The sequence below is a fragment of the Macrosteles quadrilineatus genome, unplaced genomic scaffold, assembly GCF_028750875.1.
Source record: "Macrosteles quadrilineatus isolate MER2022 unplaced genomic scaffold, UCM_ALF_1.0 Scaffold_2__2_contigs__length_208266976, whole genome shotgun sequence".
NCBI lineage: Eukaryota > Metazoa > Arthropoda > Insecta > Hemiptera > Cicadellidae > Macrosteles > Macrosteles quadrilineatus.
Window position 1 is genome coordinate 114,030,708 of NW_026542595.1, and position 19,703 is coordinate 114,050,410.

General features: G+C 33.7%; 1 protein-coding gene across 1 annotated transcript in view; it reads left to right on the top strand.

The window, feature by feature from the left end:
* The window catches only part of LOC128985462 (calnexin-like), a 45,377-nt gene extending 32,170 nt beyond the window's left edge, over positions 1-13,207 (top strand). Inside the window, exons 9-11 of the mRNA XM_054404956.1 lie at positions 9,559-9,687; positions 10,345-10,518; positions 11,977-13,207. Of these exons, the coding sequence (XP_054260931.1) occupies positions 9,559-9,687; positions 10,345-10,518; positions 11,977-12,054 (381 nt within the window). The 3' untranslated portion in view covers positions 12,055-13,207. The remainder of the gene's footprint in view (positions 1-9,558; positions 9,688-10,344; positions 10,519-11,976) is intronic.
* The last annotated feature ends 6,496 nt before the right edge of the window (positions 13,208-19,703 follow it).

Genomic DNA, 19,703 nt, shown 5'->3' on the forward strand with positions numbered 1-19,703 from the left:
TTTAAGACAGTCACGGTGATTCTGTGGTCAGTTATTCCCACATCGATCACCGCTAACACATTCTAAATATAGTTTTATATCGCACATCGCAAGTGCGTGGTCAATACAGGTACTTGAAGTTATTGTAACTCTGGTTGGTTGGTTAACAAATGAAATTAAACCAAAACTCGCTAATTTAAGCTTGTATAGGTCTGTTATTCGAGAATTATCTAAAACTAGGTGAACCCGTGCGAATTCGCACAAATAATAAATTAGGATATCATTATAGCAACGTCGTTGTATCGATGTTGGTCTTGACCTCGATCGTTGGCTATATGCATTCTAAGTTCTTTTTTCTGTTCAGTAGTAGTAGTTTGCAGGACGGAGCTGAAAACTTGCGCGTATGGATTAATATAAACCAAATGTTGAATCAAAATGTGCATGAGTACAGTGCTGCAAGAGCCACTAGCTTTGTTTAGCATTCTTTCTACATCGTAGATATGATTTTGGGCATATGTGCACCCCTTCTGACAGTTGTAAAGGTGCCAATTAGGTGATAAATTTTGTTGTGCACCTTATACATGAAAGGCCCTTCACCGTTATACAGGGTGTTCATTTGAAAACTTTCCATATCTGTTGTGTGCAAAGGTAAGGCTTTCAACGCTTGTTTGTTCTCATTTCCCCCTAATTTGGACATGCCAAATCCAATAAAATTATTTTCAATTTTGAAAAATGCCCCAAAAGGGCCCAATTTGGGGGGTAGGGGTGCCTTTTGAAAGATTTTCAAATGTAAACATGGGTTGTGTGATACATCAATTTAAAGGTCTAATCACCCCAATCATTTTGGTGCAAAAAAAGTTTAATTATCTTTAACCGTATTTACAGGGTGGGTCAAAACGTTTTAAAAAAGGACTTTGAAGTTAAGTACCGTATTACCCTAACTAATGAACGGAACAGCGCCAAATTTCTTTCCAAGCTTATTCTTGAGCTACTCTTTAAGATAACTTGTAGTAAGGGCATTTTCCAAGTTATTTTCTAATTTTTAAAAAATCTCAAATTTTAAGAATAAAAGAAGGCTGAAAACTCAAAATTCTTAAATAGCAATGTATAACAAATTTCATACCACAAAAAAGGCCATTTTTCAAAAAACATTTTACGTATTTAAGTTTTCTTTCTATCTCTTACCGTTTAAAAATTGCAGTGGAAAAACATAATTTTCTATGGTAAAATTATAACTAGTTTTCTAATAAAACACATTGCACTCTGTTAAACGATGTAGTAGGATTCATAAAAAATTGATCGACTACTTTTACGTGTGTCAGAATTCATCTAGGACTCTTTATCCTGTTCTTTTCTCATTGGTAACTGAGCCAGTTTCAAAAAACTTCCTAACTAAATCATCTACAGCCATATGACTCAAGGTTATACCTGGATATCTATTGTTAAACACTTTGCAGTTATCCTGGGACACTTTTGTTATGACCAATAAGTAAAAATAAAGTCTATTTTTTAAAGTTTACACCATATTTGATTAGGTACTACAGGAAATGGTACTTTTTAAATTAGTACTACCATTGACTAGTCAATGGTACTACAGAAAGCGGCCCACGCTTGGGTTTTTCTCATCAGCTATAAAACTTGTTTTTCACAAAGTAAAACGTAATAACTTGTTTGCCTATCTGCCTAAAAATAATTATAAATTGTTTCCTTCAGTTATTGCACTATTTAATGTGTCTAGAGACGAATTTTGGGTGTTTTATTAGAAAACTAGTTACAATTTTACCATAGAAAATTATGTTTTTCTACTGCAATTTTTAAACGGTAAGAGAAAGAAAGAAACCTTAAGAAAGAAAACTTAAATACGTAAAATGTTTGTTAAAAAAGGACCTTTCACGTGGTATGAAATTTGTTATACCTTGATATTTAAGAATTTTGAGTTTTCAGCTTTCTTTTATTCTTAAAATTTGAGTTTTTTTTAAAATTAGAAAATAACATGGAAAGTGCCCTTACTAAAAGTTATCTTAAAGAGTAGCTCAAGAATAAGCTTGGAAAGAAATTTGGCGCTGTTCCGTTAAGTAGTTAGGGTAATACGGTACTTAACTTCAAAGTCCTTTTTTGAAACGTGTTGACCCACCCTGTAAATACGGTTAAAGATAATTAAACTTTTTTTGCACCAAAATGTACGGGGTGATTAGACCTTTAAATTGATGTATCACACAACCCATGTTTACATTTGAAAATTTCTCAAAAAGCACCCCTACCCCCCAAATTGGGCCCTTTTGGGGCATTTTTCAAAATTGAAAATAATTTTATTGGATTTGGCATGTCCAAATTAGGGGGAAATTAGAACAAACAAGTGTTGAAAGCCTTACCTTTGCACACAACAGATATGGAAAGTTTTCAAATGAACACCCTGTATACTTCAATTTTAGCTCGAGTGCTGACCATTGCGAGCGCAGAGTTGTACGATCTAATGTTCTCTTTGCATTGCTTTCCGTATGTTGACTCGCCATGTCCGACCGGCAATATTTCTTTGTTGTCGGTTCCTTGGCATGTTAAACGAAAATATAATGTAAAACTTTTCTCCCGTCGTGTCCTATATAGGTAACATTTCTTTGCCGGGTTTCTAATAATTTTTAAAAACATGCAAACTGTTTAGGCTACATTTCAAAACCAAACAAAACAGCTGGGATTTAATGTTTGTAAAACTAATGTAGGCTATTGACATCTGTTTCCGAATATAATGACATTCAAATCAATCACAATGTTATCCTTATGGAAGGAACTTTGAGGGCAGCCCACAAAAAAGCCCCTTAAAAAGATATATTTCGAAAATCTAAAGCCAGTTTGCACATCCACACACCTAGACGAACATTTTGGTATATAGTATGTGGGGTTAAATCTTAAAACAAAAAAGCTTTATTGTTCACAAAGTTTCATGTCGCGTATTAAATATATAGATATTCAAATTCATATCCCCAATTATAATAAGGTTTCTATTTTTTACGTTACCTAAAGCATTTTCAAGTTCATTTAAAAAAGTGTCTACTAAATTCCTGTAAACGATAAATTGCAAATAGATCAAAATAAACATTATCCGCTATTTTAATCTGTAAGTAGAGGCTGTCTGCCGTATCAATGCCTAGGTCCGGAAACACCGAACAAAGGAACTGTTCAGCTACGAATACCACAGTTCCTCCAGCGCGATATAATAGTTACATTTTGCAAACGTATTATATTTAGGTAGCTTATATTGATTCACCTCACTATCTGAAATCCATATTTTGGTAAGAGTGATGATATCAGGCATTTTATCTAGTGACTGGAGATAAAGAATAAATTCTTCAAAGTTTTTCCTCATACTGTGGATGTTTTGTTGAATTATCACAAAATGATTTAAAAGATTTTCAAAAAGATAACAATCAGAATCTAAATTAAAATTCTCATTATTATTGATTGGCAAACATTCAAAGAATAAAAACATTTTTAAAGCTGATTATCAATCACGGCAAATAGAAAACAGAACTGCTTAAACAGATTTATGCTAATACAGGATATATACAGGATTTATGCAAATATATTTTGTAGCAGAAGAAATATAATTCCATGAATAAACTGTACTGTGCTTATCTAATCCATACAAGATGAGGGACTGGCCCGCCACACTCCAGAACATGACCTATAGAAGTATAGGGGTGGGTTGATCGTACTAACCAATTTAAAGTCACCATTTATGAATCTAATTTCACTTATTGAAAGTAATGATCTAATTTTGGTCCAAATAGATACGGGAATTGGTGATAAAAGGTTGATTTTGGTCCGTTTATATGTTAACTGTAATTTTTGGGAAACTGATTTTGAAATGTTTTCAAACTGTTTAATTGATTTATGACATGAAAACCTAGTAATAATTTGGGACCTAAATGGAAGAGTGGGAAGAAAAAAAAAACTGAGTTATTCCTAGACCAGATAAATCCTATATTAAATGATACACGCAAGTCTGAGGATAAAATATTGAGTTGCAGGGTTGAAAAATTTTCTAGAATTTAAAAAATCTTTATGAGGGTACCAATGTTTCAGTGTGGTGTAAAAGTGGCATAACAAACAGTTTTGAATCAACAATAGGTTTAAAACAAGGATGCGTTGCCAGTCCTAATTTACTCTCATTATTTATTAACGACTTGCCAGCATTTTTAGGAGGTGGCTGTTTAGTTGGAGGTAAGAGAATAAACATTTTAATGTATGCCAATGATGTTGTACTGATAGCACCAACAGCCACAGTGTTACAGCAAATGATAACTAATTTAGAGGCCTACTGCGATATTTGGAACCTACAAGTGGATCTCAATAAATCAAAAATCATGGTATTTCGTAAAGGTGGTAGGTTGGCACGAAGCAATAAATGGTGGTACAAAGGTCAGCCTATTGAAATAGTGAATTCCTACAAATATCTAGGAGTTGTTTTAACACCAACTTTTAACTGGGATAAGCATTTAAATGATAAGTCAGCTGCTGCAAAATTAGCTATTAATGCTGTGCGGAGTAGTTTTATAAATAACAATAAAGTTCCGTTGAGTTATAAATTCGTATGTTTAAATTCAATAATAAAATCTATTTTGTGTTATGCGGGTCAAGTGTGGGGATATTTAGATTGTGATCCAGTGGAATCAGTTCAGAGATTGTTTATTAAAAAAACTATTTCGGTTGCCAAATAATACGCCTAATTATTTTCTGTATTTGGAGTCAGGATTAGACAAATTACAATTCCATACTATTTTGATGAATCTAAAATATTTATTAACTGTGTTGTATTTAGATGCAGATCGTTTGCCAAATATTTTAGCAGAGGTAGTGATAAGGAGATGCGTGTATTGGTACTGTGACTGGAAATTATTGGGAGACAAATTTGGTTTGCCGGTAGACTTTGCGCAAGGTCAGGTCGAGGTCCAGCTGATGAAAGTTGTGAGCGTGTTTGGAGATAACTGGAGGGCGGAATGTATTGGCAGAGCACGTACATCGGCGTTTCACTCCCGATTTATAGATTTGGACTTCAATCTTGGCGATAAAACTTTTCCCTCTGATAATAGGGATATCGTCACAATCTCATGGATTATGAAATGTAGAGGGGAGTTGTTAGATTTAAATTATAAACCCTGGGTGGTCGATAAAAATTATTGTTCTTTGTGTAACCTCCATAAAAATGAAACTGTTTTTCACTTTGTGGCAAGGTGTCCCATGTTTAAAGATCTTAAAAAATGTCATTTACAAAAATTAACTATTGATTATCATGAGTTTTTATCTTATGTAAATGGGAGGGATTGGCGAGGTTTATAGCCTGGGTCCATCGGGAGCTAATAAAAGAATTCAATAAAAAAAATCATAGCTTGATGGGAATATTTTGTTCTAAAGGTACTCAAATCAAGTGTAAATAATGTGTATTAGTATGCGTCGAGGTATGCGTAGGCAATACATTAGATTCCTTGGTGTAGTTATAAATAGGAACGAATGTAAATTAGAATTTTATTTTAGCTTTTAAGTGAGTCTAAGCTTTTATGTTTTTGTTCTCTTTTATATGAGTGCAGTGTTGATTGTAATGTTAAAGTGGAAGTGGACTTTGCCAACCAGACAGACAGTCAAATGACTATTGTCTTTTGTGCATTAAAAAAAATTGTAAATTTGTAAACTTTTCAGCAAAATAAAGCACTGTTACTTATTTATCTACCTATCTAAATCCTGGTATCTATTTTAAGTTACAAAAATACTTTAAGAAGTCATGAATTCTCAAAGATTCAAAGAACGAATGCTGCATTTGCATTTGTGTGTTCCAACTAAATAAATGAATCCACTTTCAATTGAAAGGTGTGACATTTTATTTTATTGGAAGAAAATGCAAAAAAATATTAATAAGAAAAATACAAAAATATATTTATTTGGCTACATATTATTTGGAGAGGAATTGAAGCTAGCTTGAATATAGAAAATATGTTGGAAACAGGAAATAAAGACAAAGAGACCTTGGATTTCAGGTGCATTCCTTATCTCTTTCATGTCCGATCAACTACAATACCTCCCCACTTTCCCCTTTCCCCTTCCCCCAAACCCCTTCTGTACTCTTCCATTCTGTGTCTAGTTCTCTGAGTAGTAGGATTTATTTGTTGGTTCATAGTTTACAATACTAAATCCGTTGTGGGGACTTATGACCAATATAATTATTGAAGATTTGTTATATAGTCAATATTAGTTCACAGATTTTGGTTTAAAGTACAGTGCAGTTTAAAAAATCTGAGTTTTTTACAATAATTTTAATGTACAGTGCATAATTATCTTAACTTACTGAATAAAAAAATATTGCAGAAGCTTTAGGGTAAGTTTATTCCATGTATTATTTAATTAGATTTAATGTATTAGTTTCAAGTCATTTAAATAATATTTAACTAATACGTAAACTTGATTTCAAACTGCCAAATTGAATTGCACAGACCTGTCGGATTTGGACAAACTAAAACCTGTTGGTAAAGTTACAAGTTTGAAGTTACAAAATTTTCATGATTTGTTGGTGTAACTGGTGAAATGATATTTAATTGATTGTTTTGTGAAAAAAGGTATACATACTGAATGTTGATTTTGCAATGAATAATTATTTTAAAATGCTCTTCTTTTGCCAAAGACAAATATGTATCAATTAATTCTAGTGTTTGATTGTTTCAACATGTGTTTAATTATTTTCTACAAATCAAATCAAATCAAAGCTTTATTTCCCAATAGACAATACAATTGTGTGTGGAATGGTCAATGAAAGGTATTACTTATATTTAAAATTAGGCTGTTTGCAATAGCCTACCTACTTAAAGTTGAAAAAAAACTTTATATAACTTACTTCTTTGTTAAAAAAAGCTATTCTGCAATGTCATTCATAATTTTTTAATGTAAAAAAAATTAATTCTTGATTCATGTTTAATGTAAATAACGTTTCATATAAATAAAATTATGAAATGTCTAATATTGTTCACAAAAAGCTTTCGAGTTGTATTGTTTACTTATCAAAAAATTTTTGATTCGAATGCTTAACTACAACGAGATTATCAATAATAAGACACTTGTTATTTATATTATGGGTTATTTTATGGGTTTCTTATGTATAGCCTACAAAGGATCTCATGTCTTGCTATTGATGTAAACGAATGGTATTACCGTAACTTACCAGTGGCATGACAATTATTGTTGCAATGTCTCTTATAGAGGCAACCAGCCAGCGACTTACCGGCACAAAAATACATTATACATTATTGTACAAATAATGCTAACTACTACTGTAGCCGTAACCTCAATTCCATGTTAGTAAACCAAGTTAAATAACTCAAATAAAAAATTGGTTCCAGACGCTTGATTTTTTTATTAAATTTTTTTAAAAAAAAGAACACTTACATCCTTGAATTAGTTTTATGTAACTGTAAAACTCGAATTTTTCAATCAACAAAACTTAATTAGGCTAAATTACTTTTCACGCCTATTTGGTAGAAAACCAGTTAGATATAAGTTTATTTAGGCGTAATTTTATGATATCAAAGAAAAACCGTTTATGAAAATATATTCATGAATTCAAACTTATTGAAAGTAGTAACGGATATATAAACATTAACACAATTTAAAGAAGATTGTTTTCTCTATATGTTCAGTCTTAGTGTTGTAATATCTGACCGCTGCCACCATTTTGTTTGCATTGGGATTTTTATTCCCAAAACAGGACTTTTTAGACCATATGCGGGATTAAAACGGGATGTGGGAAAACGAGACTATCTGCTCTTACGATTACCTAGTTTCTTTTTTATACCGCTTTCCAGATAAAAACTGATACCAATTGCTTAAAATATTCTACCACAGCATTGTTGAAAGGTTTTAGGAGATATTTAGACATGTTGCATCATACTGATCACCCTGGACAGTACGTTAAAGTCTTGCGGGATTAAACGGGATTTTTCATTACAAAGCGGGATAGACGGGGATTTTCTCGAACCTGTAAGTGGAATTTTTGTTTTATGCGTGTGGAAACGGAAACACTGTGTTTGGTTGTAGTTACGTTTTGTGCAAGGCAAATGCAGATGAATGCTAAAAATCCTTCCAACTTCCAACAGTAACTGTGTAGTTTTGTGGTGGATTAAATGTCTACGTTTTAATCTGTGGTTAGATTCAATCTCAAATCCAATGGTCGACTCGTACAATATGTTTGTTGTGTTGCATTTGAAAATGAGTTATATAACATTAAAATGCTGAATTTATACTAGGCCTAGTTGTTTGTAACTTATAGAACTGTCTTACTATACTTATATTTTTTACCTCAACAGCAAATATAAAATGAACTCGCAAAAATTTACTCAACCGTCTTACTATACTTATATTTTTTGCCCCAACAGCAAATGTAAAATGAACTCACAAAAATTTACTTAGTCCGACGTCACTGATTTTTTAGATACGGCCCCCAAATGTCCCCGAAATGTCAGATTTTTCAAATAGCTTACTGGTAGACACCCTGTCAAACCAAGTTAGACAGACTTTACTTTTATTGCTGTGCGACCTTACATAAGCGACCCTGCATAGTGCCACAGAACATTGGATTTTGTAGAGTAAATAGGTGTCTACTGTACAGCCAGAGAATTTGTACTGTATATTATAAATTTTAATTAAGTTTTCTCTGTGGTAGTCGGATATAACTTTTGAATTTGTTCCAAGGGTATTCTTATTTATTTTGTAGGGTTTATAATATCTCAAATTGCATATTAGGTACACATTGTATCCAACCTAAAAATTTGTTTTCTTTTAACCCCCCCCCCCCCCCCCTCCTCCTACCTGAACAAACCGAGGAAAGAACATTTTAAGATTTAGGTCTGTAACAAAAGATTTGCACTGAAGTTTTGTGTAGGATTCTTTGTGGGTTCGCACCATGAAGCATATCAACTACAAACCTGGATGGTGGGCTATTTATTTCTTCTACTGCAGCATTCCCATCATCGTCTATGTATGGTACCTCAGAAAACGTGCTCGAGAGGTATTTTGTGAAAAAAAGTTAAAAACTTAAATTGTTGAATCCCAATAGTATCGATTAAACACCAGTAATTAAAATCCAGGCAGTAGTATATAAAGTAGTGAGTTATGTTTTCACATTAACGACTGGTATTCACATTGACGTAGTGCTTCAGAAATAAATTGGCAAAGATGGATTCAGGTTAAGTATTTCTCATATTACCGCAGACTTAACCCCTGTAAAAGTTTACATCCCAGTGTAAAGCAAAACCGAGTGATTCCCTTGTTATAAACCCTTTTTACCAACAGTGTTTAGAAAAATCCTTTCAGCTTCCCATTTTGTACATAACTTTTTACATTTGGTTTAAATAATTAAAGCAAATGTTTACGTATAGTGTCTTTGATTATTTTAAAGTTGTGGTTTTCCTTAATTCCTTCTGGATGAAAACTTATCTGTAACTCGTTGGACACTACACTTGTTCACAACGCTTTTTACAACGTTCACAACGTTGTGTAGCCCCTTCCCTGTAGTAGTAGCTTATTGGTAGTGTTTGTTCGTAGGAGTCTGTGGTAACAGCTTTCTTCCGCTACACTAACGAGCACCCCTGGCTGTGGGCCGTTTACGTTGTCGTCATTGGTCTGCCCATCGTACTGGTCGTCTTCTTGTGTTGTAGTGGATCGTCCTCACAGGTACCGTAGAGTAGTAGCTGTTGACCCTTAGTTAATGAATCCTTAACTTTCCAAAATAGTTCTTGTAAAGTATTCTAGGCAAAATAGTCTTTTGACATTTAATAATTGTCAACTAAAATAAATAATTGCATTTTTAATACATTTAGCTTTGGTAAACTTCACTTTATGAAGGAAATTAATAAAATATCTGAGCAAAATAATGGCTATAATGCCAAGTACTTTCTTGAGCTGTAGATTTCTCTAAGATTATGACATCTTGTGTAATTTATTTAATGCATAAATTAAATTGAAACTGATTCACTTCTGTATCAAATCCATTATAAAATCCAACTGTTTATATAGGTTAGTTAGGGAATGATTGACTTAATTTGATTTCTTCCTCTACATCCAATAAAAATGTTTTGATTGCAAAATTCTAGATCTGTAGAATTTTATGTTAGTTTAGGGTAGTACCGGTATTGTCCAAAAATATTGTACGTTACTCAACCAAAATGTGTTTACTGCGCACCCGTAATCCCCACTTTGTCTCATGCGGGAATGACCACACTCATCCAGTAAACACATATTTTCCAAACTAGTAACGTAATGTTCTAATTGCTATTTAAAGACTTACATGAATTAGTTATTTTTTTTACTTGAAGGTTTTCTTTGCCATAGGAAAAAGAAGAAATCGCCAGAAGAGCTGAGGCGAAAAAAACCGATGCGCTTCTTCCGGATGACGAAATGGAAGAAATGGTAGATGAGACAGAAGGCAAGGAGGAGGATACCGCAGAAACTACTCAAGAAAGTAAAAAGGGTGGAGGTTCTCAGAAAAGCAACGATTCTGAAGAGGTAATTACTCCTTAAACAAAAATATTTCTTGACCAATTACAGGGATTTTCTGTTAATTAAGTTCTCAAAGTGATCAAACTCCAATCATGGCGAGATAGTGTAAGTGTGAGAAACACCGTCTTTACTTCAGGCTGTGACTGGAGGTCGGTAGAGATCTTCAGTCAATCCTTGTACGGTAATCAAATAATGAATTTATATTATCAAGAATGTCTTTACTACAAATGTTAAAAAAATATGTGTAATAAATTAAAAGTTTAAATTATAAAGAATAAAGGTTTGACATTGATGGTTGAATAGGCTGATGTTTTGTCGAACAATAACTTGTTATTCTGACCGAATGAAAGCTTGTGTTTTAAGTACATCAGGGTACTTGATCAGAAGGGGGAGGGGGTTAATTTGTAAATAAAGGATAGTCTAAGGTGTTTGGGGATCACATTGCTAAGGTAAGATCATACGTTTAAATTAAAAAATGAGGTTTCAAACTATAATTGGTTGTAAAAATTTAAAAAAAATCTCAGGCTACACAGTTCTTAACACTACTATTATTTTTGATGTTAGTTTAGGAAATAAAGTTTGTCCTTGGTAAGTTTTCAGTGTTTCATTCCCGGGCTACGACCCTTAGGTAAATAAAGGGACCTTGAGGTGAACCCATGAAACATGAAGAAAAGGTATCTAGACCCAATTATTATACTCATTAGAGAATTCTTTTGAATTTGTATTAGATTTAACACGTTTGCTACTGAGCGTCCCATATATGCGCCACCTGTCACTTGGTGAACAGTACACACAGACCACGGGCGAAAACCTGTAAAACAGTGATCATTTACATTGTAATACGCTGTAATCATTGTTTGTAAATAATTTATTCTCGTATTTTTTGTGACCTTTTGTAATGTTGCATATTTGCGACGCCCCGTCTTACTGCAAAGACAATAAATTATCATAGTTTTCTTGGAATAGCCCAAATGTCGCATATATGTGACAGTTCATTTTTGTTTGTGTTTTGAGGTGAAAGTAAGTAAAAAAAACTGATTATTTAAGAACATTTTATAACTAAACAAATATAAAAGCTACATAGGATAATGCAGCATACATATATACAGTGATGCAAAAAAGTAAAGACCAGTTTTTCCAACTATCATATGACGTCATCAATCATATCCACAGACCAAGCGACGCAGTTGTGCGTCAGACATATCTATAGACCACTGCAGAGAATTCAGTGTCTTCAAATAGACTGTTACAAATATAAGAATTTTAATAAAATTAGAACCCCGACACAAATATGCGACGGCAGTCTATTTTAATGTAACTAGCCGTCGCATATGTTCGTCGCTGGTCCATGTGAATGAAAAATTTCGTACTATTGCAGTAGCGAAAGTGTTAACTAACTGTCATGCAAATAATACTTGCACCAGTATCCATTCAGTTGGTACTTACTTGACTTCTTCATTGCAGGAGGTTGTAGAAGAACCGTCGGGTGGCAGTGGTGACGCACCTCCCTCACCTCGCAAACGTAGGCCGAGGAAAGACTGATAGGCAATCTCAACCAGTTAGAAGTCCTGCCTTACATTTTCGGTTTAGTTTCTATATTTTATTAATTTGTGTGTTGAAAACCTGAGATTATTTCAAAGATTTAATCGCAAAATCTTAACAAAAGTTTTCTTGTATTTTTTATGTTGTTAAAGTTTCATTTCTTCAGTTATCTATTTATTTTATTTTATTTTTTGGTTGAAAGAAACATTGCAACCAAATTTATTTATTGTTGGTTATTGAGCTTGTTCACCAACAAGACTGTTTGTTCAATGATATTAAGAGTGGACCATAGTAAGAGATTTGTTAATTGTGAAAATGTATGTAACCGTGGTTGGACGTTGGCTTTTGTTACGTTTGCTATCACTTTTCAAAGTCAACACCGTTTAAGCTTTATCGTAAGGTGATCAAAACGTGACGGAGTTATTAACTAGTGAAACAATCGAAAGTATTTTACACATATATTTGGCAAATTCGTAACATGTGTATCGGTGTGTGTTTTTGTAGTTTTACTTTAGTGATACCATTTTTATACGTTTTAAGTTAGGTTAGACAAGAGTTATGTTTGTAACTACATTATCAAAGTAATATATATAAAAAATAATTTATCACATATGATTTATTTATGGCTCTGGAGCCTGTAAAAGCTTTGTTGATTTAAAAGATCACTTGAATGTTTTAAAACTTCTAAAATAAATTTACAGATTAAAATTTCTTTCGTCAAAATAATTGTTAAATCTTTACTTGATACGTTTATCTAACGGTACATCATTTCTGTAACAAAAAGTATTTACTCCTGAATTCTCAAAAGTGACTGAATTTTTAAATTTGATTGATCTAGTCAGGCCTAGGGCAGTTTCTAGGTTAAGTTAGCAATACAAAATATTCACCCTTCCCATCTCCATCAATGACATTCTATTGTAAATAAGTTATCATTTTTCCACCTATTACCAAAGGTAGTGTTAGTCGTAAAATCACTGTGGTTGAATATATTGTAAAGTTCATAAAACTGTTTATGTCAGTTTGGTGATGTTCGGCTAAATTTGATATGCATTGCATCGAAAACGAGATGACCTGCCTTACCGTGTTTTCAGTAGAATTATGTGTTGAAATTTCTGTTTATTTCAGTTTGTAATAAATAAATTTATTATGAAAACTAGTTAGTTTTATTTTGTCTTCCTTTATAGTCTAACTTACTTTTACAGTAGGCCTAGTATCTTTTTCAATGATTGCTAAGTATTAGTTGACTTTGTTTTGACTTTTAAAAACATGTTATTATACTTCAAATTTTCAAGTTTTAGGTTCAAATCCCTAGACGACTCTCTGTCTAGTCTATACTAGCTCAGAGGTCGACATTGGGTACAATAGGTAAATGGCACAGAAACTAGATTTTTTACAATAACTTGTGAAAATCACATGTACAAGTGCTTCGTCTTATTTTCTTAAAAATTGTTATTGTGTTTGCTTAATTATTCTAAATCTAAAACGTTGAGATCAATTGTAATAATAACCAAAGTATACAAATTTATAATTTAATCATGGCCGCCCTATGGAATGGCTATCCTTGAAGTTTTGTACTACTGTAGTTTGACTTGAGTTTTGTCAATTAAGCGTTTATAAGTACAAAGTATACAATTTGATCATGGCCGCCCACTGCCCAGTGGAGTGGCTAACTTTAAAGTTTTTTACTAGTTTGACTTGATTTTTTTCCATGAAGCATAAATTAATACAAATTAAAAATTAATAAAGCATGGCCGTCAAATGGAGTGGCTAACTTTAAAGTTTTATTCTAGTTTGACTTGATTTTTTTCCATGAAGCATATATAAATACAAATTATAAAAATTAATAAAGCATGGCCGTCAAATGGAGTGGCTAACTTTAAAGTTTTTTACTAGTTTGGCTTGAGTATTGTTATTGAATCATATATGAATACAAAGCACTGTATACAAATCTATAATTTAATCATGGCCGCTATAATTTAATCAGTGGCTAACTGTTGAGGTTAAATCTGTGGACCTTATAATAAGACTTGACTTTTCAAACAAACAATACTTTATTTTATAACTTTTAAAACAGAACACATAAATACTTGTATAACTCATAAGCAGAATCAGAATACTTTATTCTTGAACATTGAGTACAGAATAGACGTCAAACATTACAGAGATTTAATAAGCATATTTGTTTTACTCCAACTAGGAAGTTGCTATGCCAACATAACACATTTTATAAACATGAAACAGTATTTAGTTAAACATAGAATAATAAATAATTGAGTTAGGGTATATTTGGATACATGATGAATATATTATATTTTTATATTGCTTCAACACCCTCAATATAAAAATGTATTGTCTTCTTACAAACAGTAGAACGCTCATCTTATCTCTGAATGTCTGGAACTTTGGTTTACACAGACCTTTTGTTAATATATCTGCCAATTGGTTTTCAGAGTTAATACACTTTAAAACAACACTTCCCTTTTTGATAACTTCCCTTAAAAAATGATACTTGACATCAAAGTGTTTAAGTCTTTTGTTTTCTAGACTTCCTGCAACAGCTATTGCTGATTGATTATCTTCATGGATAGTTACAGCTTCACTGGTTGATACATTTAGATCTTCTAGAAGATGTTTGAGACATTGGGATTCTGTTATTGCCATACTAAGCGCAATATAACAGTTTAGCTCAGTGGTTTGACGACAATCTGCTCTCTGTCAATTCCCTTAAAACGCATCTTAATTTCCACATTTCTGATCGTTCTTCCTCATCGCTTAGCTTTTATCTAGATGAGTATCCTGCCCACCCCATTAGTTGCACTAAATTTTTATGAAAGTTTTTTAGACGACAAGTTAAAATTTTACCATTATATTGACTACGTAATAAAAAAAGTTAGTTCAGGAATATTTGCCATCCGCACCCTCGCAAATTCGACAAAATCTGATGTCCTACTTTTCACCTATTATGGCCTTATTTTCTCACATCTTAACTATGCCTTGCCCATATGGGGGTATGAGAATAAGTGGACCTTATTTCTATTCCGTTTGCAGAAGCTGCCCTAATTGCCCATTAGAGCTATATTTTCTTTAAAAAGATGACAAACCTGCAAACCATTTTTTCAAACAGCAAACATCTTAACGTTTCCATCACTTTACATCTACAAAACCTTGTCATTCCTAAAACAAAACATCGACAAGTTCAATAATTCCCATAACCATGCTTACAATTTAAGAACTTCTTATAATCTTCCAGTCCCTGTCCACTGTAAAACCTTTTTTCAAAAGAATCTCCGTTACAATGCAGTAAATCTCTTTAACCACCTTCCAACGCATCTAAAGGCAGAGTCAGACCATCTGAAATTCAAAAGAAAGTTAAAATCTTGTCTATTAAATAAATGCTACTACAGCGTCCGTGACTTCCTGACTGACGGCTAGAATCTTAATTTTCCTTTAGACAGAATTATTTGTAAATAGTTTGTTTAAGTTAATTTTATTATTCTAAGTTAAATTCCAATGCATATTATATTATTTTTTTGAAGAAACTATCTAATTAAACAAAATGAACATTTTTGGAACAGTATTTTATCTAGTAATTTCAACAACTCATCTCAAAACAAAAGGTAAAATAATAACAATAAATAATCAGTTCATCTGGTCTTTTAAATATAAAACATATGGTTAATTAATAACACCACAATTTTGACCTGACCTATACATGTAATTGTGTCTACTTGGTTCAATAAACGAGTTATTGAGTTATATATTCTGCTTCGGTTGAAGATAACGCCACTGAAACTTGCTTCTTTGATGTCCAGCATACAACACAGTCAGATAGTAGAAACAAATAGCCAGATGTAGATTTACGATCAGTTAAATCGCCTGCCCAATCAGCATCCGCAAAACCTTCCAATATAATGTTTCCACTTTTATTCTTATAGGAGGTTAAACTCTTGTCAATTATTGTACCTTTGACGTATCGTAACACTCTTTTTAAAGCAGTCCACAATTCTTCGCTTGCGTTACTTTGGAAGCGACTTAGAAACAAAATCGGATAGCAAAGATCAGGTCTTGTCCCAATCATTGCAAACATCAAACAAAATATTAGTATACAGCACTTGTGTTCCAGTACTTTGTCACACACTGAATTGGTCAAATTTATTTTAAGATTAGGATCCATATTTTTTGTAGCACTTGTTTTAAATAAGCTGTTTGATTCAACTTGGTTACTCCGGTTGTCAAATCATGATCAATTTTTATTCCCAGGTAAGCCGAAACTTGACCCATATCTTTCATTTTAAAATAATGACTCAGTTTTGATTGGAATTTCAAAATCTCATTTTCACAGGAACCCACTATTATTATATCATCCACATACAGTAATACATACAGTTTATTTTCATCAGTCAGTCTTGTGTACAGACAGCAGTCGCTATTTGACCTTAAGAAACCTTCTTTTGTCATTATTTCAGTTAACTTTTCATTCAAATTTTTGGGAGATTTCTTCAAACCGCAGATTGTCTTGTTTAGTTTAAAACAGTAGTTTTACTTTCAATATGTTCAACTCCAGGAGGTACAGATCATCTTTTGTCATGTCACCGTGTAAAAATGCACCTGTCACATCCATTTGGTGTACTGGTAAACTCTGTTGATTAGCTACAGCCATTAATACTCACAATGTTGTCATCTTAGCTACTGGAGCATAGGTTTCAGTTGTATCGAAAGGTCCTTATTGTTGAAATCCACGAGCAACAAGTCTTGCTTTATATTGTACTGGTTGACCTTCATCATTTTTCTTTAACTTAAAACACCCATTTAGCATCTATGGTTGAAATATTTCCAGAATCTTCAACATCAGTCCCCGTATTGTGCTCTTTTAGATTATTAATCTCTTGATTGATTGCTTCTTTCCATTTATCTGCATCTTCACGATTCATTGCACTTTCATATGAATCAGGTTCATCTCCTTCTATGGAAGTCATAAAATTAACTTCATAGTTGTCTAATTTTACAGGTCTTCTTAGTTGGTTCACTAACCTTCAAGTTTTATACCAATTTAACTTGAGTTTTATCAATAAAGAATAGGAATTAATAAAATCATGGCTGCTCAATAGAGTGGCTAACCTGACTGAGTTTTGTCTAAAAAGCATATATTAATTCAAAGTCATATATAAATACAAAGTACACAAATCTATAATTTAATCATGGCCGCTGCCTGGAGTTTTTTACTACCTTGAAAGTTTTTTACTAGTTGACTTGAGTTTTGTCAATGAAGCATAAATAAAAAAAGGTTTTTTTTCCATTTTGCAGTAAGGAAGAGTATCTTGCAATAAAAGATTTACTATACCCTTAACTCTTTCTTAAACAAAAATTAATTTTAACACGAAAATTAATTTTGTTAAACTGAAACAAGAATGACAAAATTAAAAGCAGAAAACTAACATTATTATCTTTAATTTTTTCTAACGATCAAAACATGTAGAGCGTCGATTTTCTAAAACAATGGAGGCAGAGGGGTGTTTGGATGACTGATTTTTCGGACAAATGTTTTAAAATGTCTGTATTTTTTTGTTAAGATTAATGGGATCCCCTGAATATTGGCTTTAAGTGTATAATTTGAGCTACGAGCAACATTTGCGATCATCATAGAAGCTTTGATTTACGTGATAGTCAGAACAGGTTTTGTAGTGATATCGTTAAGATCCTATCGCATATCACCATGATCGTAGATAATTGACAAACATCTCGATTAGTAATTTCTTTAAGAAATACTTAAGCATCAAAATACAAGAATAGAAAATTGTTCTTGCTTTACAATAATTATTTAGGTAGTTTCTCCGGTTTTCTATTATCTTCTCAGGTAGAAAATTTCCATGATTGAGTACACTAATTGATTTACCAGCCAGTTCCAAAGTTATTCAGTTTTTACCTGATAAGTTTTTCATGTGCAGAGGGAGGGAATTTAGAATGTTGCAGCCAATATACGATGGTTTCTCGGATTTGTGTGGTGTGGTAGGTGGGGACTCTAGCCCCTGCCCCCTTGTAAGCTTATCTGCTTCCTCATTTCCCTTAACACGGAGTGATATCTTGTTCTTTCCCAACATGTTCAGACTTTGTTGGCAATCCCATACCATCTTAGAGCTGATAACTGATGAGCTCATTGCTTCGATGGCAGCCTGGCTATTTGATAGGGTAACAATTTACCTTTTCTTTTATCCCCTACTTAAGTTGAATTCGGCACGCCTTAACCTCAGTCTGAAAAATGCTGCCCAACGGCTCATTGCATTTAGTTCTTGGCCCAAATACCCCTTATTCGTCTTTGTACTATCAGTGTACCACCTGATGACATTATTCCCGAATTATATCATGAGTTTTCCATCCCAGCCAATTTATTCTCTAGCTCAACTGACTTCTTTTCCAAGTTCTACTTCCTCAATATATAATCCCTTCATCAGACCCCTTAGACCTATCGGGAATAACTCACTGCAAACCGTGGAGGATATGTTCATGCCATTCTTCTCCAATCTTAGTAGAGTCTGTACCATAATATTCTCTCTGCCATAATGTGTAGAGGTGTTGGATTCGAAATCACTTCTATGGCCGCAGTTGAACAGGATCTCATGGCTTCTGTGATGATAATGCAGGCTAGCCTCTGCACTCTCTCCAGGACTTTGATGTTTCTACCTTGTCCTGTCAGCCCAAGCTACTCACCCATATGGGCCATATGTAATGATTGGTCTCACCAAAGGGTATATATGCTTTTTAGTATGCATGGGTTACAGCCCCATATCTTCCGCATACCATCATGGCGTTAGTGGCCTTGTTGATCTCCTTATGTGTCTGTTCCACAGTAGTTTCTTGTCCAGTACTAGTGATGCGACAACCAAATGATTTCATCAACCGATTAGTCACCCGGTTGTTTTAGGATTCACCCAGTTATTTTAGTCTGAATGATTAGCCTGGTCTCAATTGGGGTAGAGGGCCACAACTTCTATTTGCTTCTGTGAACAAAAGTTTGAAAGGTGGAGGCTCAAATGAGAAGTGTGGCCATCTATGAAGAGAACTACGGGGAGGGTGGTTGCAGTGCGAATCAACCAAGGGTAAAATACATTAATAATGAACTCAAAAAATGTTGCACTGGTCATCCACCCCGACTCACTCTTTGATATTGCCCAATCATCGGGAAATGACTGGGCAATGGCTGCTGGTATCCTTTCATAAGGGTACAGCACCATGGTTGGTGCCAAATGCCCAGCAGCGTTGCCATTAACCAACACGGTCAAGCATTCTTTTTCGCCATTGCCTGCGACAGAGTAAACGGCCTTCTGGCCTTTTCTTGCCAGGACAGTTTTCCCCTCAGGGCACAGGAAGAAAGCAGTTTTGTCTGCATTGAACACCCTTTCTGGGTGTTCAAACACCTCCATGAGGCCATTTTCCGTCATGTAGGTCTTTATCTCTTCAAACCACCGGCGAATTTGTTGTTCTGTAACATTTGCCCTTGAGGTGGTTAGGCCCTGGGGCACTCTTTGTGCGATCGTGGGGTTTCTTTGTAAAAAGAGCCCATACCACCTTTCGCCGGGCGTGCCATTGGTGAATGGAATTGGCCGGTTTTGCTCTTTGACCAACTTGGCCACGCTGTCGGATCAGCTGATCTT